Genomic DNA, 27824 nt, shown 5'->3' with positions numbered 1-27824 from the left:
CTCATGTGTCCTCCTGTCACGGTGCACGCTGTTGTGCTTGCCACAGTGGACCAGACAGGGCAAAGGCTTATTCATTACACACTTTTATCTGTACAAATAACACTTCCACAGCATAACCGCAAATTGCCAGTGTGTGTGTGGCCTAACCCGGCATGAAACAAGACCGAGAGAGAGAGAGGTGGAAGGAAATGGAGCAGGAGAGAGGAAAGAGACTATTGAGATCTTTAGCTTCGCGGAAAAAAGGTGCATGACAGACATATGTGTGTGTGGTGTTTTCTTTGGCCTTTCCAACAATACAAGAGTCCATATTTGGAGGGTGAGTGTAGCATGACGTGCAAAAGCATCACGGAAGCCCTGTGGACCCCTCAAGCTCCCCCGGGTCCTTCATATAGTGACATGCAACCAATCACACCTGAAACAGAACAGCTGGCCAGTAGACATGATGCCAGCTGGGACTTTGACATAATTCCTGCTCTCACTTGGGTACCAGATGCCATCCGATCAACAATTAAAGCTGATGTTTTAGCATTAACAATGCAACTCATTAGTGGGTCTCACTCGGAACACACTAATGCAATAAATAATGCACACTATTTCAAGGGAAGCCGTAAAAGTCTATGCAGGCCTGATATAATGCAAAAGCGTCAGGAAATATGGAGGAAATAAATCCAGATCGGAGAAGTCAATTATAATAAATAATGAATATCAACTCAGCATGAAATACAGCAATCAGCAAAATCGAGTATTAACATATACATTTTCAGTGAGCTGTGGATTCCAAAAAATATAGAATAGTCCAAAGTAAATATACAAGTGAGGTTTTCCTTAGTGTATGACTATATAACGGATGGCATCCCAATAGCGATCTCTGTGTATTTATAGACTCAAATTCACAGGTGGAGGAATGAATGTTTTAGGACCAACGGATTTTTATACGAGAAGCTTGTGACTGTTTGTTTAACCTCGGAGTTACGCTTTCACGCGCTGAAATGAGCTGCAGTTGTGAGTGGAAATAAGCTGTGGACTGTGACAGTAGTATGTTAATGGACAACGTGCGCAGAGTAAGTTGCATGGGCGGTGGCGTTAGAAGAAGTAATCACAATCCGTTACTTGTCTTTATAAGAAAATAAATAAACAATGATAGTTCCTGGCGATTTGTCACATTACGTCAGTGTTGTTCAGTTCAGCTTCAACTGGAAAATGGGAAAATGTTCCTATATTTAACTTAACTCGTCGCGACACACCTCGCTGTGTGATAACGTTCTGCTGCATTAATTGCCGGGCTTTGGATGCTTAAAGAATGTCTTTCTCGACTTGAAAGCGTAACTCATCTGCATCCATATGTGTCATTTGCTGCAACAAGATATGCATTTCCCTGAGGGAGGGGTGGGGGGGTGGGGAAGCCAGAGTACAAGCAATATGTTGCACATGCCTGGCACGGTAACAGTCAGCAATGAAAAGATGTCAGCTCAGGACACAGGGTGGGCTTTAGGTTTGGCAGCGTGAGCGGGTTCCCTGCTGGTTTGGTCTTAAAGATGTGGATTTTAGACAAAGCCCCCCCTCCCCCGGCCCCTTGTGCCTAAGGGGGTGGGCATTAAACCAAAGCAAGTTAGCGACATTGGGGGGGGGGGGGGGGGGGGGTGTTGCAGTCTCTTATACAAAGCTGATTATAGAATTTCAGGTTGTTACTGTTGTTACTCTGGACTCGTAAATGAGAGACAACAAACAGCCCCGTGAGGCAATTCTGAGTCTCTTTGTGACAGAGCACACACTCAGCGGAGCAGAGATGAGGTTTAAAGGAACCCATAATCTGCCTGTTAGCTGCGCACTCCGTTCCCACATTTTGTGACACGACAACTCTGAACCCCTGAAGTTAACTGGTTTCAAATTGCAACGGGCGCATAAAAGTGTGAACTACTAATATCCACTGGTGGATGAAACATCCTCCCTTTGGTCACACACACGCTGAGCTTATATTGGTGTGTTCCTCACACGTGAAATCCCCCGATAACACAGATAAACAGCAGATGAAGCTCTGGCTCTGTGGGTGCTGAGGATCTTATGACTAAGTAAACCTGCATTCTGTATTAGCCGAGGAAATGACAATGGAGTCTGAACCTAGTACTGCAAGCGTCACAGCTGCTGTGTCCATCTCTGCTCTGTGGTGTATGGCAATAAGCCTCTTTTTTTTTTTTTTTTTTTTTTAAACATTTAATCGCCAAGTTTGACTATCTGGAATTACCGTTACAGATATCTGTGATGTGATTTTGACTCGTTAAAACTACAGTTACAGATATCTGCGTTTCAGTTTTTACTAGTCAGAATGACGTCACCTTTGCCGTTCATATGCATGGGGTTCGTCATTATAGATATCTACAGTATAATTCCACTTTCAGATATCGACAACGTCATTATGACTAATCATAATTCCAAGTTTGAGATATCTACACACAGAGCTGAACAATTAAGCGACATTTTATCAACATCCCAATACAGCATAATGCAATTTTTTTTAATCGCAGGAGACGCAATATTTCTTCAATAGAAAATTTGTGTCAAATTACCATTTATTAGATTAGATATTGATATAATGCCCTGACCTACACTCATCGTATTCTACAGACTGAAGAAAACATCTTCGTTTCTCACAGATCTGCACAAATGAAAATGAGAATAATTCCCTCTGATATCGTCAATCCTATCGCAATCACAATTTCAGTCAAAATAATCACAATTAGATATTTATTCAACATCGTTCATCCCTATCTACAACTTTATTGTGACTATCTGAAACTTAATTCAAGATATCTAAAAAGGACAGTGTAGATATTTTCAACTGAGCATAATTAAAGGTATCTTGAACTTCAATCCAATCCAACTTTATTTATAAAGCACTTGAAACAAAGTGCTGGATAACTTGAATAATGACGTTGTAAATATCTGAAAACTGGAATTAGAGATTCAGTTCAGAATCTTTTGACTCGTAAAAAGAACGTAGTCCTGTCTACTGGTTAAATGTTAACACCGCATCCTGCTTCCCGTAGTGGGCGGAGGTGTAGAGTGCTCAGCGCAGTGGGAGGAGTGACACTGAAATGTGTGATAAACTTTTTCCTCCCACTCCTACTTTGTCCTCCACTCAGACACAAATCACGGCAACTTCTTGCCGTCTTTGCCGTCTCAGCTACTCGCTTGCGTCTTCCTCTCCCGCAGGAAATCTGAGCCTCAAAAAGCCCCGACAGTGTGTGAAGCGTCCTCATCACTCACAGTTGTTGTCGCAGCGAGTGAAGGAGTCGGGGATGATAGAGGCGGGTTGGGGGGGGGGGGGGCGGATGGCAGGCAGGTCGACTTCCTTCACTGGTTTTAATCAAGTTTAAATGCTGTTGTCGTCGGGCACATGGGCCACAACCACAACACAGGGTTCTAGATGAAATAATAGCCCTGACTCAGACTTGTGGCCAAACATTCTCAAACACTTGAAAGGATATAAAGTCTTTGAAATGCTTTTTTTTTTTTTCTGGATAAATAAGATGGTAATGTTGATCTCTTGGCGGAGTTATTTGTACTCAGGATCATTGTGGCTCAACACACCTCTACCATCCATCTTAGTCAGACTCCGACAGAGCGTCATCCCTGCAGGTTTGAACTCTCCTTTCCTCCAAAATCAATAGCACTTTCTTAAATAAAATGTTTTTTTCTCTTTGCGGTGGAGTGAATTCTTCCCCTCCGTAACACCCTCCTCTAGAGAACTGTGTTCTTCCCCTCCACTCCTCTCACTGTCAGTGTTTGGTTTCAGATCCCTCCTGATATGGACTTTGTTAGAAATTAATTTGTGTCAGCTTCACAAACAAATTGTGTCTGTGGCGTCAGCTGCGCTATAGCTGAAGCTGACCATCAGTCGCTGCAGAGCACAGATGGGAAAATCAATCCAGCATGAACAGGGTCAATTTAATTTAGACACAGAGTGATCCACTTCACCGATATTTTTGTATTATTATAGTATTATATAATCACTGTATAGTATTTTTAAAGTATTATATTCGTATAAAACTGCCAGTAAGCACAAATGCCGAGGACTGGAAAAACATTGAGAACATTTTGCCTGGCTCTTTACATGTCTGGTGTTTTATGCTCTGGTTTTTGGATTAAACCAGTGAGACATAAAATGTTAATTACTGAGCTTTCAAGATGTTGCTAAGTGGATTCTTTGAAAGTAAATAGCAAGTAAGGCTGTTTCCAGGCATTGTGCTATTCTAGGCCAGGCATAAAACAATTAAAATAGTTAAAAAGTAAGTTTTTTCCAGCAAGAATATGTATATAACGTAGCAGTAAAATCATTGCAGTATCATTGATACAAATTGGAAAGAAAATAAAACGTCTCTGTTTCTGTATAGGATATCCCGGAGGATTCTTGCCCTCTGTGGAAATTCAGATACCACCTGTCCATTTTTGTTACAGACATGTACATCCTTTCATTAGCGACCTTGCAGACGGTGGGAGACAAGGGTGTCGGCTGAAAAGAAAAGGTCTCCATCCTTCCTTTGACCTTCGGTGCTACTTATTATTTATCTCTGTTCTGACAGTCATGTTCAGCTCTCCTCCTCTCGGCGTCTCTGACACGTGACCATTTCCTCGTAAACTCTGTGTGACTGTGGAAACGGCTTCTTCCCGATTAACGTTAAAAGGCAATTTCTTCTGTGACTGAAACATTCAGACGGTTAGCTGTGTGAGCGGAATATTATCCATACAGACCTAAACTCCCAGGCTTTTGTAGATTTGTTTCTTGACAAAGTGTGGATATTAAAATGTTCTACTCATTAAGAAAACACTGCGATTTCAAGCTTGAATCAGTAAAACCTGGGAATAACTGACATAAAACAGGCGACCATGACACGATTTTAACTGGTAACTGGTACATTGTACTATTATATCTTATAGATTTGTTTTTTACTACGACTATTGTTATAATTCTGGAACTTCATTGTATTTATAGGCCACAAATACTTGCTTCTGCTGTACATTGCTGCAGTATTGCACTTCTATTGTACTACTGTGTTGTTAACTATTGTTATCATTGTTAATTATTTATTTTTTACCACCATCATGTAAACATGTTTCACTGTTATAACATCTGGAGAAGATTGGATTCAAATGGGAAGATTAAAAATTGTCTGAAGTAAATTATAGATTAATTGAATGTTTAAATAAAAAAACATTCAATTCTATAATCTATAATCTAAATTATACATTAATTGAATGTTTATTATAAAAAAAACATTCAATTATATAATCTATAATCTAAATTATAGATTAATTGAATGTTTAAATAAAAAAAAAAGCAACTTACATTACCATAATCACGCGACGGTTTGTGCTATTGTGAAAAAAAAACACGGTTTCTGAAAGCTGAGAAGTTACACGCCAAAGCCAACATGTGGTTATTACGATAATTTCACTCGTGCTGTTGCAGGAAGCCGGCAAAACAGCGTCTTTGTCACCAGAGAGTTGGAAAAATGCCTGTACATGGTCTCCAATTTGTTGGCCTGTTTTTGGACATTGACACAAAGACTCAAACAAATGTTATTTTAAATATCTGTTATAATGTTCAAAATTCTAATTTAACACTCACAATCTGGTGGTTGTGTACAACATATATATTTTTTTATATATTTTATTTTTGGTTTTCTTGATTTTAAATTGTGCAGTAAATTGTGAATAACTGCCAGATATTGAAAGTATTTCTGGAAAAATGGGCAAAAGCCTTTTTCTGGTTAAAATAAGCAAAAAAAATAAAGCCCAGATGGACATTTTGAGGCTTAGGTGTTAAAGGGTTAACCGATCACACCCCGTGATGGCTATCACCCTATAGCACATATAGGGCTGGAGGAAAATGATTTGCTGGATGACATCTATCTGCTCCCATCTATCAGCAGCCTCTCCCTGCCCAGACAGGCATGATCATCTTTAGAAAACATAACTACCCTCTTCGCTCAAGTTCACTCTCTTCCAATATCTCCACCTCTCACTCTCCTGCTCTGCTTCACCTACACACTATTGATTAACTGTAGAGACGTCAGGAGGAGACTATGAGCATCAGAAAAGAGCTGCAGAAAATTGATGAAAATCCTTGGAGGATGAAAAGGGAATGCAATAAAATAAAAAAAGAGAGTGAAAAGAATGAGTGGAGGACAGGGGTGAGAAATGGTTGAGAGAAGTGAAAGAATTCGACAATGTGAAGTCAGCAGAGTGGGCTTTAGACCTGTCAGTCGTCAGTTCGACCGAGCAATACCTTTGGATAGAGCATGATCAATTAACATTCAACCTATACCTAGACATTTATTGCTGAGTAAGGCACACAGCCTGCAGTTGTACAAGAGGAGCTATTTCTGCCACACTTCTGTTGCAGTGTGTTACCTCCTGCAAGTGCGTGCAGGTTACTGTACGTCTCTTCGGAAACAAGCGATTTATCACTTTCACTCTTACCGTCATCGCGAGGAGTTTGCCGTAGGTGAGGTGAGCAGGGATGTGGTCGGGCTTGGCTCGCAGAGACTCTCTGTACCAGTGTTCAGCTTCGGTGAGCATGTTCAGCCTCACAAAGGCCTCTCCTGCGAGAAGCACAGTGAACGTCAGACGGTCCAGACATCACACGCCGTCCTAATTGTTATCACAGAGAAACGGCGACACCGGAGCTCATTCTACATGGACACTAGTACATGGACACTTGGAATTATCTGTCCTGACTGAGTGACTGCACTTAGAACAGGTCTGAATGTGTCCTCATATCCCAAGGTGATTTGAGGATGCAAATGGACAAATTTCCTGAACACAATCCATCCTGGGGTAGTTTCAGGGTTTTTTTTTTTTCCACTAATCAGCGAAAAACTTAATTTAATAGCAGCCACCGCCACAGTTTTAATGCAAATTGCTTTTAAAATCTTATTTCATGTTACAGCTGCATGAGCGGAGATTAAATTCACTCTTCTTGTTTCTTTTTTCCTCTCTCGGTTACGCTGGCACACAGAAACAAACACACACGCACACACACACACACACACACACACACACACACACACACACAGTGACATCAGATACATCTGACCAATCAGACTGATATAAAAGAATTTAGTTCTTGTAAACAGTCATTTAAATAAATATTTAAACACATGGCCGGGGAAGCCAGATCTGATCATATGTGGTCCAGGACAGATGTTGATACCAGATCTGACGGGGCTTACGACATACTCATTGCTCTAGAAATTGTTCAAATTGTCTACTTTCAACCTTTTAATCTCATGAAATAAAACAAAAAAAGAAGAAGATAAAATAAGGCGGTCACAGTGGATACTTTAAAGAGGTTTAGAGGTGAGTCTACAACACATTCCCTCAAACTCCCTGGTCTGTAAGACATCATCCGATACCTCCCCCCACCACAGAATGTGACCCTCTGCTGGCTCACACCTGAAATAACAATGACCTCTCTTTCATGGCCATCTAATAACACGTCTATTATTGCAAGACATTGACAGCATTGGCTGGTAATTGGACACAACACAGTTAAAATCAACTTTATGACAGATTCGGGGGGGGGGGGGGGGGGGGGGGGGGAGTCAATGCAAGACAGGTGTTAAACATTTTACGAGAATTTTCAGTCGTTCTTATGACGAGCCAAAGGACAGGGCAGGTTGTTTGGATTAAAACGGACTGAAACTTTAATTCCGCTAGGATTAGGACTAATCACCTTCTTGATAAGGAACAGGTGTCGCCCAACTAATTACAACTGGGGATCTTTTAATCTGAAAACACTTCCTCCGAAGAGAGCGACCGCACTGTAAAGTGATACCTATCTACATCCTCTATTGGCATGTAAGAAACAAACTTTAAGATGTCACTTCCTAAAAACACGGCTCAAGGATTATGTCTTTTCCCCTCTAGATAAAAAAGTAATGCCTGAGAGCATGCTGTTTTTTTTTTTTTTTAAACATCTCCATCAGTGCAGCATTTGTCATCAATTATTATCCATAAAGCACAAATTGATTATGAATATCATATAATGCAATGTTTGCAATATTTTTGGCTGCCAAAAACAAAAATTGGGATTTAATAATTTAGGATTTCGATAAATAAAAGATAAAATTAACACAAGGCATTGATATATTTAGAAAAATCATACACAGGTCTGTGTATTTGTTGCGGATATTTAAAATATTTGACTCGGTGTGAGATTAGAAGTGACACTGAATCCTCAGAGCTGAAAACCAGCTCATTCCTCAGCCCATGAGAGAGTGTTTGAGCCACACCGGCATGTTGCGGATTACTACCGAGGCCTTACTCTGAGGAAAGATTCTACTCCTAGGTGTCTGACAAACAGCAAAGAAGCAGCACAGTGAGCGAAACTGGAAGGGAATAGATGCAAGCAGGTGTGCCAAATGTGCAAATCACTTCAGTGAGGAAACAACGCTAAGCTGCAGAAAAAGCCGGGCTCCTTAACGGTGAGTGAAGCTTTCATCAACATTTTGACATAATCTCAGTGGCTCTGTCAAACTCCATTTTGCCAACACAGAAGCAAAACTCGTGGCACGACCAATTTTGGATTACAGACCAGGATCCAGGTCTGTTGAAGTGTGTAGCTGCCCGTGTGTGTGTGTGTGTGTGTGTGACAGAGTAAAGGCAGTGTGAGAGAAGAAGAAAAAAAAAGAGAAAAAGCAAAAAGCGTGCAGCTATAATGAGCCTGCACCAGCTGTTCTACAGCTGCAATCTAGCAAAGCAAATTAACGCAGTGTAAAATGATATTGTAAAGCTTGCTACTGTTTAGCGCAAACTAAAATCAAGTTTCTAAAATAAGGATTTCCCTGATACAAATCAATTATTTTACACATTTTCATCAACTCAAACCACATATCTTAACTCTGGCTTCACCTCAACTGTAGGCAACATGAAGCCTCCTGTGATCTTGACCTACTTTCTATCTATACATTCATTTAACCAAGAACATAGTGGAAGCCCCGGGTTTAGGATTATTTAACAACTGGAAAACTCTGAATTCTGAGCTCAGTTTGAATTTTCAAAGCACAGGTGGTATGGGTCTGATCTCAAACAAACGACCATTGTGTCGTTTCACCTGTGTACTAGTACATAGAACATGTTTTTGGTCTTAACAGTGGTCCTAATTGCAAGTAGTCATGGGTAAATGCACACTGGTTTACCCAGCAGACGAAATAAAAATGCCCTTTGTTTTAAAAGAGACTCGGAACAACAAAAGATGTATCCAAGAATAGTGAACCCTTCTCCAAGCAAGCGTCCATTTCCCGTCAGTCGGACTTTCTGTTTCAACTTCCACACGATAAGAAAAACACGAGTTTTAATGCTTGTGGTGTTGAATCAAAAGCAGCTCTCACCCATCATGTTGTAGAGGCTCTGTGGTGCAAATTGTCTTGGCATTTTCTGTATTGCTTCTTTAAACACCGAGAGGGCCTCCTGTGAATGAAGCAAATAAAAAAGAAGTGGGTGCGGGTGTTTGCATTAGCGAGCAGAGAGACCCCAGAGAAACTGGCGATGGGGTAACTAGTCATTCCTCCCCCTGCAGCCGAGGCCCTGACACTGTGAATGCGCAGCGTGGAATTGGGGGTCGCAGGGAGGCTGGTTCATACAGATCAGAGCGGAGAGGGTTTATCCTCATCGTCACGGCTGTTTACGACGACCACAGTGGTGTCACATACTGACTCTAGAATGCATACAGTGTGAATGTCCGGCAGTTCACCTTAGAACACTTTAAACCATAGTCGGAGCTAACTTTACTGCTGAAACAAATGTTGGTGGGGTTAGAGGAAGTGGGGGGTTCGCTTCTCCAGCAGGCCAACTATTTATAAAGACCTCTACTGACTCTGCACTTCTCCTGCTTTATTCCTGGTTGAATCAGCAGCACTGGTGCTTGGGTACATAAATAACTAATAATATAAATATGCACTGGGAAACCAGTAACCACGGCCACCACTCTATAGACTTTAGGGACCTGAAAGGGAGTAAATTTGTTATAAACTGCCTTATATTTATCTGAGCAAAACACAGTGTCCCCTATGACACTTTGAAACATTTCCATACTAACTAGAGCATCTTCTCTGTGTCCCATAAAAAACAAAAACTGTCTGTGTTTTATCTCAACACACTAGCGTTTTGCATTTTACAAAACGTGCTATTATATGGAACAGAGAACCGATTGAACTCCTATGGCAGCGACTGCGTTGTATTTAAATGTCAACATGCATCGACATATTCTGAAGGAAACACGTATTTACTGTACCTCCTGATGTCCCTGCTCATGGAGCAGCTTGCCCAGGTTGTATAAGCAGCTGGTGACCGAGCTCTTGTGGGCGTGGGGATCCTTCAGGTTCTCATCTGGGATGTCGGCACAGGTAAGAAAAGTGCGTTTGGCTTCATCGAGGCGACCCTGGTTCATGAGGACGATGCCCGTGTTCAAGTATGCCGCTGTAAAAGAGAAAAAAAAACGTACAGTCTTTTGTGTATTTTTTTTTTTTTTTACCTCTCAGATTTCTTAAAGAGCACACTGAAAGGGAAAGGTTTGTACAAATGCGTGTATTACACGGCCTGTAACTCGTGCCTGCGTCCTGTGGGATTCTTCTGCTGTTTGTTAGACTTGCTTTTCAAGTGACTACATCATTAGACGACATGTAATGATCACTTTGTAGCTGGAGTATAATAAGTCTCGATGGACCTGCGTCTCTAAACAACTCCCCTGTTCAAGACCGGCTGTTTAAAAATCAAGTTAAAAGGACTCAAACTGCTTTCTTTGCCATACAAAAGGAAATCCGATACCTTCAAATCATTTCACTCCACCTCCTCACACCTCACGGTCTTATCTTGTACTACCTTCAATGTCTCTGTTGCACGCATCTGCACTGACACTGGGGAACCTCAGACAGACAATAGAGTGTGTTTTTTTCCAATCTAATTGGCCTTCTAAAGTGATTTCCTTAAAAAAGAAAATCCAGTTAACACTCAACTAGGCAGTGAGTAATGGTGTAACCTTGAAAAAAAAACACTTAACTGTCACATTCTTATTCCCCCTTTAACATGCCTGCCGCTTAGGGTAATTAATTAACTCTGTTATCGGCTGGAACAGATTGGATAATTGCACGCTGAATGGAAGATTTTCTAGTCGAACCATGATCTTGATTACGTCTATAATTAATCCAGGGGAAAAGGAGGAGACATTTAAGGTTCTTTATTTGTCTGTCATTGACTAATGTCCGGAACAATGGGGAGCTAATTTATTACATGATCACAAGATTGTGAGCAATTTGCTCTAATCGGGGAGCAAACCTGCTGAAGATGATGACAGTGAGTGAAACATTTCATTCTCTGAGATGCAGAAAACAAAAAAATAGACCTCAATGGAAACACTGAGAGGCAAAGAGGAGGGAGAGATGCATCAAAAACAAGAGAGAAGTCGTAGGTTAAGACAGTAGAGGGAAATAAAAAAGCAATAGGAAAGCATTGGCCTGGATTCATAATAAATGACATAATGTGGTAACCTGATCTGTTGACATGACTTGGCTCTGAAAGCTTTTCAGACAGCTGTGTGGAAGGTTTAATTCAGCCGTATACCGACTGCCCTTTGCCACCTATTCCTCTCCCTTCACATAACCACAGCAAGTGCTCACTGTTGCCTGGACACAGCACAGCCACAACCACAAGCACTGGAGATTGTCAATAAAAAAGAAGAGCTGTACTTACAAGCCAGAGTTGGCCGACTACCAATGGCCAGCTTATAATAGTGGAGTGCCTCTGCGAACTTGTTGCTTTCCTGTAGCAGCAAACCACTGGAACAGAGAAAAGAGTGAGGAGGGCGGGGGCTGTTTAGAGCTTAAAAAATCTCAAAAAAGAGGACATGTTTCAAGTTATAAGCTGTTGAGTTTATGCAAGAACACAAGCAGCTGATAAAACTGAGGGAAAGGAGTGAGGTGGGGGATTTAGAGCTGACAAAACCACAGACAATTGAGCACACTGTAAGTACTGGCTTTGGAAGTTTTTGCATTTTCTCTCTTAGGCTTAAAAAAAGCACCAGTAAATTCCCTCTCAGACAGAGAGCGCTCTGGGGAATACAAAATGTTTCCTCTGAGAGCGCAGCTCTGATCAATGGACACACATGAGACGCAAGGGGAGACCGAGTGCATTTGTTAACGTTTGAAATTTAAAAGTAAGAAAACAGAACGAACAACCGCAAACTCACAGGTTGTACAGCATGTCAGCCATGTTGCTGCGATAATAGAGGGCATTTCTGTAGGCCACTTCAGCCTCCTCCATCTTGCCCTGGCTCTTCAGGACATTTCCAAGGTTGCCCCACGCTGAGGTCACAAAAAGACAAAAGTTAATCAAACCGAAAAGGGGGAGAAGAAAAGAAAAAAAACTCTCCTTCTTCAGAATTCACACAAGTCTTTTGTCATGAGCAGACTTGCACTTGACACGACATAAGATGTGTGCTTAACATAAAAATGGCTGAAACACTGGGAGAGCTTTGTTCCGGAACCACCTGTCATTTCTTTCAAGCCCGTATGAAAAGAGAACCACCGCGGTGCTATTGCGTGGCTGATGGGATTACTGTTGAAAGGCACAACGGTAACTGACAGGTGATAATGTTATGTGCGAGGAGCTTTTGTAGATTTGGTTCAGAGACTGAAAGACAAATAATGAAGACGTTAAAATGAAAGATTTGGCTGAGTGTAAAGTGACTGCAACACAGGGGAAACAAACGGACCCGTCATGCCTAATGTTGAGCATTCAGAGCCACTGCAACACATCATCATTCATTTGTTTTAAAGGTTATTTCAGAGAGCACGACCACCCCCCCACCCACCCACAAACAACTGTTTTTATGGAAATGACCCTTGCTACTGAAGATGCAAGAATAAAGACGCATTTGCATATGTATTTATGCACAATTATGACAATGAGACATTGGGCCTTCTTCTATCTCCACAAGTCATAAAGTATTAAAGCACGCAGTGTGCCTTTCAGCAATGACTTTACTTCACTGGTACATCGTCCTCAAGAGAATATTCAATATAAACAGGGCAGGCACAAAAACATTCAACTGTGTACCCAGATGGATTTATGAGGTTTTATGGCTGTACAGTTATTTTGTGCATGCACTTTTAAAAACAATCCAATGAGTGTGTCTACGTCTGAGGCTGGGTTTCACTCAAATCTCATATTTGCCTTAATGAACGGGAGTCGGGGACATTGCTGCTGCTGCTCTGCTCGGCGGCCGACGGTCTGCCAAAACAAACAGCTGTCATGCCTCAGCTCCACTACAGAATCTGAAAGGGAAATTAGCTAACACAACATGTCCTGTTGTTGTGTTTCCCCCCCCATAAGGTCTGAGACTGTTGCTTTAGATAGAAATCTATGACCTTGACTATAAAGGCTACATATTTTTATCTCTTGCTGGAGGTGTAAGTCAGTGATGGGTGACGGTGGCCTTCCAAGTGTGACAGTGTTCCCGGTTTTCATCAGACAGATTGGAACGAGTGTGAAACGATTAAAATGATGTGTTTTAACAAGCTGGATTTCCTGTGGTATGGCTCAGGCCCAATCTCATTTCAAATTTATTAATACTTTTGAACTAGTTTGTGTGATCGTGTGCATCCATGGCGGGCCTTACCTTTAGCAGGATTCACATAAATCCCTGACTTGTAAAGCATCTCCTCATTCTTCCAGTCCCGGTTCCTCAAAACAGTTTTGACACCAAACAGAAGAACTAGGGCAGCGCTGCAATACACCAACATCGTCCTGAAGGACCGGTGCCTCAGTCGAACGTACAAGGACCTCATGCCCACTGCTATCAGCAGGCAAAAGCCCATGCTGGGGATGTACAGAACTCTCTCTGCTATCACAAAACCGACATAGAAAAACAGATTTGTAGCAGGGAGGAATGGGATAGCCAGCAAGCCCAGAGAAAGCACCACAACGTTTTCTGTGGTGGGCAGTGGAGTCCTGATCTCAAAGTGCTTTTTGGTACCATTTTGTGCACTGCTACTGTGAGTGCCTGCGTGAGAGTTGTTCATATGCTCATGATTGTTATACTGGTAACTGTGTCCATTACTGTTTCCATTTTTGCCATTCGTGTAATGATGCGCTTTGCCATTCGTGTCCTTGCTCTTAGCAGCGCGGTGCGTCCACAGGCCGAACCAAGCCAGCAGCAGCAGACCAAGGTAGAAGACGACTGAATAAAAGTTCCTCCGATCAGTCAGGCTCCTGATCAGCGGCAGGGCGTCCATGGACCAGTCAAAACTGAGCTTATCTGGACAGAGGAGAAGCCAAAAGTTGACGGCCGGTAGGTAGAAAAACGTCAGCGTTCTGGTGAGGAGCGAGGGGGAGTCGGCCGCCGGGTTGTCAGAATTGGAGAAGTTTGGCGGTTTGTTGCCCATCCAGTAGAAGCGGCAGGCTAACAGGACGGCTCCCCACGCTGCCAACAAAAACACATTCAGCAGCAAGTGGACGTTCTTTCTCTGAAAGACAAAACAAACACAGGGAAATAAGACTGAAGCCCTAATAAAACTGGATATGAAAAGAAAGCTGTCAGAAAACAATATACTGCACTTACAAGAGCATTTAGCTTATAAAAATAGTTTTCTGGGTGGCTGTAATATGCTTTGAGTTGTCTCGTCTTACACCCCTTCAACTCTAAAGAATAAAGTAGGTACAGAGCTCCAACTACAGCTGTATAGTGCAGTGAGTGAGTAAAGTAGCTTTGTTAGGTGATTCATCAAACTTTTATGTTGGCTGTTTTGTTCCTTCTGGAAGCAGGACTACGTCAGTGTGATTTTTGTTTCGTTACCGACTCTACTAAACACTTTCACGAGGAAAAGCAACACATTAACACCTTTTATACTCAACAACTGTGTTGACGACGGAGACCATCACTTTTCATCCGGGCACATTTTTCCTCCGTTGGCCTCTACAGACGCATCCAAACAAACACCACTTTGCAAACCCGAATCCATCACAGCCTTAACGTCTTCTGCCATGTTTCGCCACAAGCATGTTCCACTGCTGCAACCCACTGACCTTCCCTATTGTTTTAATGCCGAGGATTCAACTTAAAACTCCTAAAAATGTTGAGGTCTCCCTAAAATCCGCATCAGAAGCATGCATACTGTGCCCTTGAGACTTCCATTATAAACTTCAAATGACCAGAAAAAATATTAAAAACCACAGAAGGAGAAGGAGACATTATTTGTCTTTCAGTCTCTGAAGCAAAAAGACAATTGAAATATGAGTTATTGCGCAATACTTTTCTTTTCTATTAGTCTCCAGTCTTCCAGGGAATCATATGCATGGATATGGATCAGACGCAGTCTTTTTCATTATTTCAATTTACACCAAATACATCACCGGCTATCCTCACGGTCCCTTCATACCAATACATTTGATGTTTGTCCACCTCCAAAGGGCAAACACATGCCTTTATCTCTGACCATAAATGTCACGACACCACTGCTGCGAGGGGTGCAATACGGATTTCTCCACTCTGCCCACTGTCATTTATGAAGAGAGGCACGAGGAACGTGACTACAGGGGGGAAAAGCTAAAAGCACAGGGGGCAACAGCATCGAAATAATCTGCAAACAATATGATACAATGGGTTAAATAGGGACAGGGGTTCAATCAAAATCTCGTACAGTTGCTCTTTGTGGCTGAGTCAGAATGGTTTATATAACAGAGCAACTAGAAAAACATTATTCAGCCTCCCCAATTAGATATATATATACTTCTTGGGAGCTTTGGGAAGCTGTACCACAATGGAGAATTGAATATTGGTGCAACAACCCGAGCCATTTTTGAAAATTTCACAGGCATAAAATTAAAACCGGTATAAGGTCAGCTGCCAAAACCGTCAACGCAGACCTGACAACAACCCATGGTGCTCCAGTGTTTCTGTGAGGTTATACTACTGCTGAAGAAGTTGTTCCATCGCTCGGCAACAAAAAAAAAAAAAAGGTCATGGTTTCAATCCACATCACCATCTCTCATTAATCGGAGCGACTGCCAAAGGGGTTCTGTCAGAAAAACGGGAGAAAATGTGAGCTGGAGACAGAACAGAGTAAATCAAAAAAGATGGAAATTGAATGTTGAATGTAAGAACAAAATTGGGAGGGAAAATTATTCTCAGATGCTGTTAAATAAGACTATAATAAGAACAGGAAGTGAAGTTGCTGCGCAGGCACTTCACAGATGACACGCTTTAACCACTCATCCATAAAGAATCTATCGCTACTGAAAATGCACAGCGACAACCGTCCAGCATAAAATAACATACCAAAGCTAAGCAGTATACAGATACAAATATAAAACAGGTAACACTAGTTTTAAAACGAAATCAAGTGAAACGTCAGATCAGAAAGCATGTGGGTCACAGAGCCAGAGACAAAGGTTTGAATGATACCGTCATTTCCTGTTTAACTGATGTTAATACCACGTCTATGTGTACGCTTAAGAACTAGATAGAGATAGCTCCTTCAATGTAGATTAAAATAGTTCTGTATTTTTGGGAAACATCCAATTTACTCAAACTCATACCACTCCAGTATCTGTGCCATAATTGTGAAGCTCTGTCAGGCTGCCAGGAAATGTACAGCATGTCCCAAAATATACATTATAATAATAATAATAATATATATATATATATATATATATATATATATATATAGTATATAAGGAGCATTCTGTGTCAAATCAGACAGAATCCGGGACAGTGTTTTATAACGCAGGACCACGGATATTTATATTTTAACTGGAGTGCCGAAAATGAACATACTGTGTATGAGTAAGCGTCCCAAAAATAAGCCTACCAGTCAAATCGACCGTTCGGCCCAAAAGTACCACACTCTCTCTCTTTCAGCCCGACTGAAATCAGTCATGAACTGCACATGAACTCTCAGGACAGATGGATGGCCATCATCCACTTCCACTCTCACACACACACACACACGGTTTCAATGTGCTATTTCATTCATCCCCTAAAATCACTGGAGCGGAGAAACAGAGGTCCTGAGGCTGCTTTTTAATCTAAGGAGGTGAGCTGAAACTTTACAGCATGAAGTCGACTGAAGTGGCCTATACGAGGCCCAGGGACTGTACTTTGCACAGCCTTTGCCAGAGAGGCTTGTTGAGCAGTGTTAATATATCCCAATCACTGCTTCAGGGAGTCCAGGTTGGATTTACGAGGCCCTCGTAGAGGCTCTCGAGACAATTCTCTGGCCCAGGCAAGCGCTTTCAAGACACCACATTGGTGCTAACTCAGAGAACAATGCAGAGCAGACTGGAAGGAAAACTTCGTCTATGTTTGGAAAGAACAGGTCAACTAAAAATTCATTGCTAGGTGGACGGGGCACCGTGCCGGGTTCTCAACCAAGACAACACCAGATCTCTGAGGTCGTTTTAAGTACTGTACTTGAGCTCTAATGTGGCACAAGTACAGTACACACACACACACCTCTGATAGCCTTAAAGCATTGCTGCTGATGACAACCTGGCACTTCTCCCTCACATATTCAACCTGACACTGTGAGAAACAGACATTTCATCCAGACTCTTCCCAGATGCAGCATCCACTCAGACAACACGGCCTTGATCACATCCACATGTTGACACCGGGGATCGAGGCCATGTTTCATTTACAACCGTGTGTTTTATTTGAAACGTTAACAAAAAAAAAAACAATTTTTTTTTACATCCACTTGAGTGATGTGACAGAAGCCTTGTGGCAAAATAAAGCGGGAAAAAGCTTCAAGCGGAATGTAATTAATTAGTTTGGTAGAACAGCTCTCTGTTCTCTCAGAACACAGGCTTTTTTTGAATAATTGGCGAATGAATGCCACCCCTTTTTAAAAGGGCAGTTTAAGAAGAATCTACTACATGACACGTTTAACAAGTCCATCAGACAGCAGAGCTGCGACTGTCTCTCAGAAGAAGCACCAGAGCACATCCTGTGAAAACAGGAGTGTGAAGAAGTGTGCGTGACCTATCGCCTCCTCTTCATCATCTCAATATCAACTGTCTGGAGAAGGGACTTTCACTGGGATCCTGTTTCACATTTACAGGCTTCAAATTAAAGTGAAAATGCACACAGTCAGACAAGACATGCAAAGTTTAAATTTGCAGCCTTTAAAGAGTTTGCAAACATCTCTGTGAAGGTTTGACGGATTTATCTACAATCACAACGTGTGTGTTTTGCCTCTTGATTATTGGATCAACTCATCAAGCCTGTGGCTGATGAACCGCAATCTATCTTGTTTCTCTCCGCGTTATCAGCAGCAGCTGTTGTGATTCCCTCCTCTGAGACAGTCAAGAACCTTTGGGTGTAAAACCTGATTGTTAGCAGGCAGGACAGATAAGAGACGCTGCGATTCACTTCCTAACAATGTGTAATGGATTACAAACAGCTGGCTCGTGTTTTTGAAATGTGGCTAATCTGACATTTTGGTTCATAAATTTACCGACTGGGAAATTTGCTTTTTTTGTGGAGGGATATATGATTCTATATCAAATACTAGCTTCATTTAGCACAACAACTGGAAACAGAGGGGTAAACAAAATGAGAAGAACTAAAAATACTTCAAAATGCAAAATAAACACATTTTATTTGGTCAGTTTAGCACAGCATTCATACTATGCATCTATACTATGATAAATTAAACATCAAGCTACTAGGGTACAAGAACTAAATTGAGAGTGGCATCAATCTCATCTACTGCCCCATCCAATGCAGAAGCACAAACCCAATACATTAATTTCCCAAAATAGTTGATTTCATTCTTTTAAAGTGGTATTAAACAACTTTGGCTTAAACTCATTATTATATAATAAAACTAGGGCTGTCAGTTATGCAACTGAATCAAACACTTAGTCAGGAAGTAAGAAAAAAACAAACCAAAAAAAACACATTGTCTATATTAACTTTAAAACAAAACAAAAATGTTTGCAAATTGCAAAGTAGTAGAATTTTAAACGTGATGAAAATGCAATGAATCATAATTAAGAGAAACACAATTGTTTGGCAGCCCTAGATAAAACTGACAGAGGAGATTAACAGAGAGAGAAAAAACAACCAAATACTGGTCTCCATTAAGGATTACTTTCACTATGTTATTCTTTTGGCCACTGAGATGTGTTTCTTTTTGGTTTTTTTCAGTAAAAAGGCCACATCCAAAATAAGGGAATAGCTTCCGCATTAACTTTAAAGAAATACATCTTATCCGTATGTCCTTACTGGCATTAAAAGATTATTTCAGTTATATTCCAGTTAAGAAGATCCACAACATTTGACATTTCCTGGTGATAACTTCTAATGTGTTGAATAAACTACATGGACTCCGTAACATCACTTCCATAAATGACAGTGTAGAGCTTTGGTTGACCTGAGGTCAAGTGGGCCACTGCGGGACTGCACGCCACATTGTGAGAAGGGTCATGGAGTGAAAAAGCACAGTGGACCTGCCTCGCTCTGCTCATGATCAAAGCTTTTAACCCGTGTGAACCCATCAGAAAAGCCACAGAGTCAGCTTCTCCGACCTGTGGATAGATCGAGGGAGAGAGGGAGAGAGGGGATCTGCCTCCGAAAGAGCAAAGGGTGAGAAACGGGCCATTGATGAGCAGGACTTTGTTGGAGACTATTGACTGTTAAAGATTAAAAATGAGGGATTAGCATTTCTGTCCATAAGGTGCGTCCATGAGTGCATGAGAGCATGAGGGAGGTAGAAGACAGTGGGGAAAGAGAAACACACAACACAATGTGGCCTCTGTCTGGATAAAAATCGCACTGACAATTCCAATTTCCACGCTGAGCATTTCTGAGCAAGTAGAGTTGGAGTTTTAGGTGGTGACAGCAAATAAATCTCAGCGTGAAAATCGTGTCTGACCGATACATCCTAAAACACATCGCGCTTTTCATCAGCCGTGATCACCGAGTCAACATGGGATCAATTTCTCCTGAGCCCTTCACTCCACACTCCTGCTCGTCTCGCTCACTTTAAACACACTCATTTCACGTCCTGTGTCCTAATCAAGGTCCAGGTAACCCTGGCTTAGGGTCCAGAAAGGGTCTCCTTTCCCAGGAGTTGATTTATTTTCATCCGTGGCAATCAAACATCAATAGATAAATAATTGCATAGAAAAGACACATCTCTCACAGCCCAAGCAGAGGGTACCTCGGGGGGATGAAATGTGAACTTCTGATTAAGACTGTGTAATAGTATAGTGTGTATGTTGTATAGGTAGACGGGGAAAAGGAAGATAGACGGTTAATAAGTGGAAAATCCTCCACTTTGCCAAGTTTTCAGTTGACTGAAAATGTAATTGTCAGTGTGGCGAAACAACACGTCCTCTGAATATTTCTTTTCCAAAAGTAATGACTATATTCACCAACGTGAACGTCTCTTAATATATTTATCTTTTTGTGGCTCTCTGACCAAATTTTAGGGCTGTAAGCGCTGAAATTTTTTTTCATGGATGAAATAACCTTGATTATGAACTCCGTCCGCCAGCGGCGAGCAGTGAGCCATTTTGCTTTTCTGTTGTTGTTTCATTGTTTGGTTTTTCTTGCTGCGTGTATCACACGGCCACATCAAGATTACACATCACAGTTCATTGAGAGAACGACCATGAAAAGAAAACAGCTCGAGATCCTTCTTCGGGAATACTCATTACAAACTGAAGGCCATAAAGGGTCACGGAGACCAAACAATGAGAACATAATGACAATGGAAAACTGGAGCTCACATTTGAGATTAGATATTTATTGAGAGAAACCACAGTCATGGTTTAAAATGGTGAGTGACTATTCCCGATTTCTAGCCTTTTGTCTCCCGTGTTTATTCCAACCAGACGAGCCAATGAGTTTGTACCAGCGCGACCGCACATTTACTTTAACAAGATGCTGTTTCAAGGGCCTACGCGGGGGGCATGAAATGTGCTGCTCGCGGCCTCTCAAGGACTTGAAAGACAAATGGAAAGAACAACATTCAGAAAGAAAAGAAATAATAACAAGAAAAAACAAATCACTGTTCCTGAGGTATTTTGCCAGTTTTATCCAAACTAGATTAGCTCTGTCTATGCATGGATTCCAAGTCATTACGATGCATTTGGGAGATCACAGCCATTTTATTGGAGGGTTTAGAGAGACACTAAGTGCCTGCAGAAAAGGCATGAATGAGACACAAAGCCAGAGCTTGTCTACTAAGTCAAGCTGATCTGCTGTCAGAGGGATGTGAGTTACTGGACGTACAAAAAATGCTCTGTTTGCATTTTTCCCCCTCCCTGAGCCACTTTTAGAAAATAGCTCTCCAGTTTGTCACAAAACAGTTTGACCACCACGTCTCGCTGACAGGATGTCATTTGTTGCTGTTTATACTGGCAAGTCACAAGCATGGAGAGGCTCGACAAACACACAGTAAAATATGACTTGCGGTGCGGGATGATGATGATGAACAGCAGCAGTGAGCGTTACAGTGGCCCGTGACAAGACTCCAGTCCAAATTGAACCATCAAATGATAATGTTCCACTTTTATCCAGTGCACTTGAGGCTGAGTCAGTACGTGTTTGTAAAGTTAATGGCAAAATAAAAGCTGTTCGGAGAAGAAATGTGAAAAAGAATGTGAGATGAGATCAGAGACACACACACACACACACACACACTCAATGCTGTACTTTGAGTGGGTAAAATCAATATGTATATACAACGATGCAGCGAATAATAATGTGGCAACACAAAAAAAAAATTGTCAAAGTTTATTTTTTAGCTGTCCCATTTGGCCTCACTGCTAATTTATCATTATTATTAATATACAGCTTCTCCTAACATTAATTAAAGCATTATTTAGATGATTATTTAAACTATTTGTTAGACAGTCATGTAGCTGATGATAACTGTATGTATATATATTTGGAATAAGGTCGTCTGCGTCGCGGTTTTTGGTCTCAGTTTCAGAATCTTTTATTTCTATAATAAACAACAAACACAGACAAAACGCTGCATCGCCATAGCGACGCAGTAGCTGTTTGACGGTCTCCCCTCTACAATGAGTTGCCATAATAAGTCGTTACACGCACATCTGTTTAAATGTTATTCTGTGCGTCATGTGTCCTGCAAAGTCCACCACAATCTGCTCCGAATCCAAACGTCTCCGCTCGTTCATTCTCACAGTTAAAACAAAACCAGTCCACTCAGCCGCTCTGTTTTCAATGTTCCTCCGTGTTCCTTAAACGCTGAGCTGCACAAGCTCAGGGGGTCACAAGAAGGCATCGTCAAAAGCAGCAGAGAGGTGGAGGAAGGAGTGAAGGCGTAAGTCGTAGCTCCGGCCTTGTTACCTTTGCTAATACATGCACCTGTTGGTCAGAGCTGAATCCGGAGTGGAAGGAAAAGCAGGATTGAGATGATACTGTGTTCTTTAATTGAACACGCCTGATTGCTGGATCTTGCTCAATATTTCAATCAGTTATTTATTGTTTCGACCCCCACCGTGTGGGAAAATCTTGTAAAAATGAATTAAGAAAATAAACATTTGGTTATTAAACAATCCGCCCTACTACTACTAAATATTTTAAAACATTCAAACATGATCGGAACTACTCTCTTAATCAACTTCATCAAGTAACGAAAGGAAAAATCCACATGATGACGGGAAATCACAGAAAAGTGGTCGAAATATCCAGTTCTAATGTGTGTCACCGTGATAATAGAGCAAGGAACCTTAAAGGTGTACATCTAATTTTACAAGCACTTAACGATATCAAGCACATAAAGACAGCGCTCTTCTTTTGCTCGCAACCTAATTAAAAATGTCAAACATTCTCCAATGACATCAACTTAGAGGCACAATGACCAAATTAGCTCAGACTCGTGAAATCATTAGAGAGATGGAGGAAGAAAAAAAAAAGCATAAAAGGATAAAAAAAAAAGAAGCAGAGATTCAAGCAGAATACTTGAATGATGTGGGAGTGTGCTGACCTTAGCCCACTGTGACTCTCTGAGAGTCCACAAGCCTCCAAACTCACACAAGAACATGATGACTCAATTGTACGGCGGCGTGCTCCAAGATCACCAATGAATCTGAGGATTGAGAGAAGAATTCCCAGATGTGCTGGCACAGAAACCCGGCACCTGTAAGTCTCCTTTTGTTCTAACACCCAATGCCTCTGTGACAACACGGCGATATGCAATACACGAAAACCCTGTCGTAAATTAGATTGAGCGTGGCGTTAAATAGAAACTACGCCAATGAATTAACATGTCGGTGCTGATGAAACCCAGCTCTGATCATGCAACTTGATGTGATTTCAATTTCTCAATACTACTGGAGCTTTGTTCCACAGTTCCAATCGTGGACATAGACTGTTTGCACAGTTTGCATGTTTACAACCAGTGGATTGTCCCATGTGGCTTTGCTTCCCCTGCTGAAATAATCATACAATCATTCCAATGTGTCACAGTGGAGAAATTAGAACCGGGCATGAGCCAGAGTCCATTTAATTCACACGCTCCACTGAACATTTAAGGACGAAAACTGCAACTCAGCATATAAAGCAGGAAGAATAGAAAACAATGAGAGGGTGCACTAGGATGGGAGGGAATGATGGGATGGCCTTCTCAAAGAAGCTATTTCTAAAACATAGGGACTGTAATAGTATTCCAGGTGTATACACTTGTTTTATTGTTTTTTTTTGAAAAACAATGACCCTTTTCCATCTCTTTCTGCACTTCTGCAGGGTCTATGGTGGCAACCCTCGGGTGATAAGTGTGCAGCTCACGATTACCCCCACAGGCTCCAATCTCCCATGAATATAATGAGCAGATAAGGTTGACCGTGCACATCACAGCCGCAGTAAATACTGTAGCACTGTAGCTACGGTTGGAAACCATACTGCAGAGCACTGATTTAGCGCAACTGTCTTAATCAATATCTTCTGTAAGACGACGTTATAGATCATATGCAGACAAAAAGTACAGTGCAATATAATGCTAATGGGACTTCTGTGAATAGAAGTCTGCAGATATGGATATTCCTTTGGCTGATGGTCAATATGCGACGCTGTGTTGTCCCAGGTTAATAATAAAAAATGCATAATTGAGTAACTTAAATCACATTCATGGAACAACACAGAGAACATCCGCATCTCTCCTCTGCACAGTGTGCTGCGTTGTGTGTTTTTTAGCTATATATGATAAATGACCACAACATCCGATTTGACGGCCGCGTAGAATTGAAACATTAGAAAATGACAGTAGACAGACGACAATTCTAAATTTAAATCTCTCTTCACTACTTAACGTTTAAAGTGGAGAACAGAGCAAAGTCAAGTGCGATATGAGGCGTGCATATCCCCAGAATTTAATTAGCCATGAAAACAGTGGCTGATGGTTTACAGACAGTCAGAGAGCCCATCTGACAGAAGCACACACACACGCACACACACACACACTTTATCTCTCTCTCTCGTGCGCACTCTCTGCCTCCTGAAAATGTCAACAACAGACCCTCTTTTCCTCGGTCTCTCCGTCCTTTGGCTGCCCCATCCAATAATGTCCCTCCCCTCCTCTTCAACATATTTCTACTCCATCTCTTTTGCACATGCCCCCGATTCTTCTCGGTTCCCTCCCTTCGCACTAAGCGCCCACGGTGATGACAGAACACATTCTGGGAGATGCATGTGCTCCTTTGTAGCGACACGCACAAAGAGGCGGTTTTCACTCAGTACCATAGCAAACCGCCGACGTATTCATCGGACTGACTGCACCGCTCGGCTCTTATAGCAAAACTTGTGAATATTATGCAAGAGAATCAGACAGCCGTTGATTTGTTTCCCTTTCCTTTGTTTGTGTAAAGTGGCAGTTTGCCCATTCTGCATCTGAATGATTACATGTCACTCATCCGTCCGAACAGTTTTGGAAGCAGTTAACTGGGTTGGTAAAACTAAAAAAAAAACTTACAGGCAGCACTCTAAACTTGTCACAGGGCTTTGATCTAGAGCAGTTGTCATATTCAAAATACTGTTGAGCTTTACATAACAACTCCTATGTTTGAAATGATGTCAATTATCATTTAGTTTCGCCCAATTTCAGCTTCATATAATTCATGTATGGAAATGACACTTTACAGTATGCCCATAAAAAGACACAAGTCTGAAGGTGTTAAGTAAAAGCTCTTCTGTCTTACTGGTTCTACAGGCCAGTTTATTTGCTGAGACCATAAAAAGTCATCATAAATAACAGCTATGGTCAGCAGCTGAAACGAAGGCGCAAACAAAAGTGTATTTCAGTTGTGTTCAAATACGCTACAGTTTGAAAAACTCAACATTTGGAAAATCAATAGACCTTTGTGCTACGGTGGAAAAAAAAAAAACAACCTACATGGTTCAAGAATGTCTGCAGGAAGGAAAAAACTAAATTGTCTAATGATGGTGATTTCATTACTGTGGCTGTAATATTAGTGAGTGAATGAACTGTCCCCGTGAAAGACTAATGAAAAGTTATCTGTTCTCATCTTCATTAAAGCAAACTCAACGCACATGCAAAAGAGTCGTACGATTGCACGCTGGTGCTGCAGAACATTCTTTTCCAGAGCTGAGGTCTTATATAACATGCCACGATCGATTTTCAGACATGCTGGCTATAAAAAGAATTGGGCTATGCAGTCATTTCTGAGCCATAAGCAAAGTGAGGCTTGTTCTGTATTTTGCATCTGTTTTTATACCAGCAGGAGACTTTGTTATAGGCTCCATTCTTTTTCGTCTCTGTTTCCATCGTCTCACAGCAAAGTCCGGCTTACAGTGCCGCTTTTCACTGGCACAGTGCCTGTCAGGTTCTCTTAAGTCTAATAAACGGCAGACTGAAGCAAACCCAGCTCAAGTCACTTTCCATCACTCTGTGGCTGCACTTGCCTCGTTTTACCCCAAAGCTATGACATTCTGGGATCGAGAGTCCTGTTCAATCATCAGCGAGTGGAATGCCGTCTCGATTACTGCTGCCTTCATGATGCTTTTCTTCAGAATGAGACAGATGGGAGAAACAGCGCGCCCTTATCCATTTTCAAACCACGTCTAAAAGAAATACTTTGACATTTTGGAAATATGCAAATGTCCTTCCCTGCTGAGAGAGAGAGAGAGAGACATGGAAAGATACATATGACTCTGGTGTCTGTTCATTAACTACAAAGCTGGCAGTTGGTTAGCTTGGCTTAGCAACTGACTGGAAACAGTGGAAATCGGCAAACTCGTCTCTGTCCAAAGATGAGCACCACCTCTTAAGGTCTCTTAATCATACCACGTCTATTTACTCATTACAGTAGAAGAAGGATTCCTGTTGTGGTTTTTACAGAGGGTTACATGTTTTCTTTCTTGGCTGGGCCATGCACATAGCAGGAATAATCTGCCCATTGCCTGGCAACTTCATAATTACTACAAAAGTTCCTCTCTTTGTGCTAAGCTATTTATTCCACATGTTTATGCAAAGATATTAGAGCCATGACAACCGACTTATCCAACACTCAATTTAACTCAGACTGCATATATTAATGGACAAAGTCTTCCAGTCTGACAAGTCAAGCCTAGGAATAAGGATAGAAGTAGCAGTGGTTAAAAAAAGAACGCATTTTGAATACAGGTCTATGCGAAAAATGCGCTTCTACTTCTCATTTGATTCATATCATCAGTAAAAGTTTTCCTGAGGAGAAAATATGAAGAGGTAATAGTCTCAATGACTAGTTTTAGGGTCAATTTTGTAAATTAGGTTTCAATTCAGAGGAAAAAAAAATGCACATATGAGTGGACACCAGTGTGACTGACAGCCAATACTGTATATTGCAATAGGTACCATCTGTGAACTGACATAGCACCTGGATATCCCAGGCAAATCTGGTCAAATGCTTTTGCAACTGGAAGACTATGTCCATTTTGTTATATACAGTCTGTGATTCGACTGCATATATCCCAACTTTAACTTCTTAATCTTTGTTTCTTTGTTTCCAGTGTGCGTGCTTCCGACTGCCCACATCCCTCTACAGGCCAGAGGAGGTGGTGTGTATCCCCATGTGAGAAGCAGGTGGGTGAGGGCAGGGGGCACGAGCTGAGCCCACCAGGCCCAATCTATCACACTGTGACAGGAGCCATTAGAGCATGGAGGAGCATCTGTGGAGCCCTAGGTAAGAATGCATGTGGTGGGCTGTGTTTCCCTTCACCTCATCTAATACACTGTAAGGGTATGTGTGCATGTCATGTATTTGTATGCAGGGTGTGTGCCGCGTATATATGTACACAACCACAGCAAGCTAGGCATGCTCTACACACGTATACATGCTTTGAGGGACCTCCCATCTCAGGCCTGCTGTTCCATCTCTGACATCCCTGAGGTCAGAGCTCGCTGGCCTCGACAACTCCATAACACCTGAGCTCACAGTCCAGGTTAACTCTGTAACCCGCCAAACATATTACACACACATGCCTGGAGCAGTGACCTTGAACTAATAGCCAACGTGTGAACAGAAAATGGGAGGTGTGAAAAGATAAAGTGAGTAAGCTTGACATTCACTGAGGGCCAGCTGGGTCTCGTCCCAGATATGGAAATCAGTTTCCAGTGGTTGCATTTGTTGGTTGTTGAATGTGAACAAAGGAAAAAAGCAAAAGGAACATCTCAAGTTCCTCTGAAGAAATATGTGAGGCACAGTAAGCTCAGGTTGTACTAATGGATGCAAAGCATTAACATGACATCACCAAGATAATATCTCTGTATCCAGTCTACTCCTTCAAAGCATCAGAT

At 41.6% G+C, this 27824-nt stretch overlaps 1 protein-coding gene across 1 annotated transcript in view; it reads right to left on the bottom strand.

Moving 5' to 3' along the window:
* Positions 1 to 27824, bottom strand: part of tmtc2b (transmembrane O-mannosyltransferase targeting cadherins 2b) — an 86054-nt gene that overhangs the window by 13598 nt on the left and 44632 nt on the right. The window contains exons 3-8 of the mRNA XM_058646165.1: positions 13676 to 14522; positions 12245 to 12359; positions 11749 to 11834; positions 10295 to 10479; positions 9393 to 9471; positions 6481 to 6602 (exon numbers count right to left, since the gene is read on the bottom strand). Of these exons, the coding sequence (XP_058502148.1) occupies positions 6481 to 6602; positions 9393 to 9471; positions 10295 to 10479; positions 11749 to 11834; positions 12245 to 12359; positions 13676 to 14522 (1434 nt within the window). The remainder of the gene's footprint in view (positions 1 to 6480; positions 6603 to 9392; positions 9472 to 10294; positions 10480 to 11748; positions 11835 to 12244; positions 12360 to 13675; positions 14523 to 27824) is intronic.

The sequence above is a fragment of the Solea solea genome, chromosome 12 (assembly GCF_958295425.1).
Source record: "Solea solea chromosome 12, fSolSol10.1, whole genome shotgun sequence".
In the NCBI taxonomy this organism is placed as follows: Eukaryota; Metazoa; Chordata; class Actinopteri; order Pleuronectiformes; family Soleidae; genus Solea; species Solea solea.
This window is presented reverse-complemented; position numbering and strand designations above follow the sequence as displayed.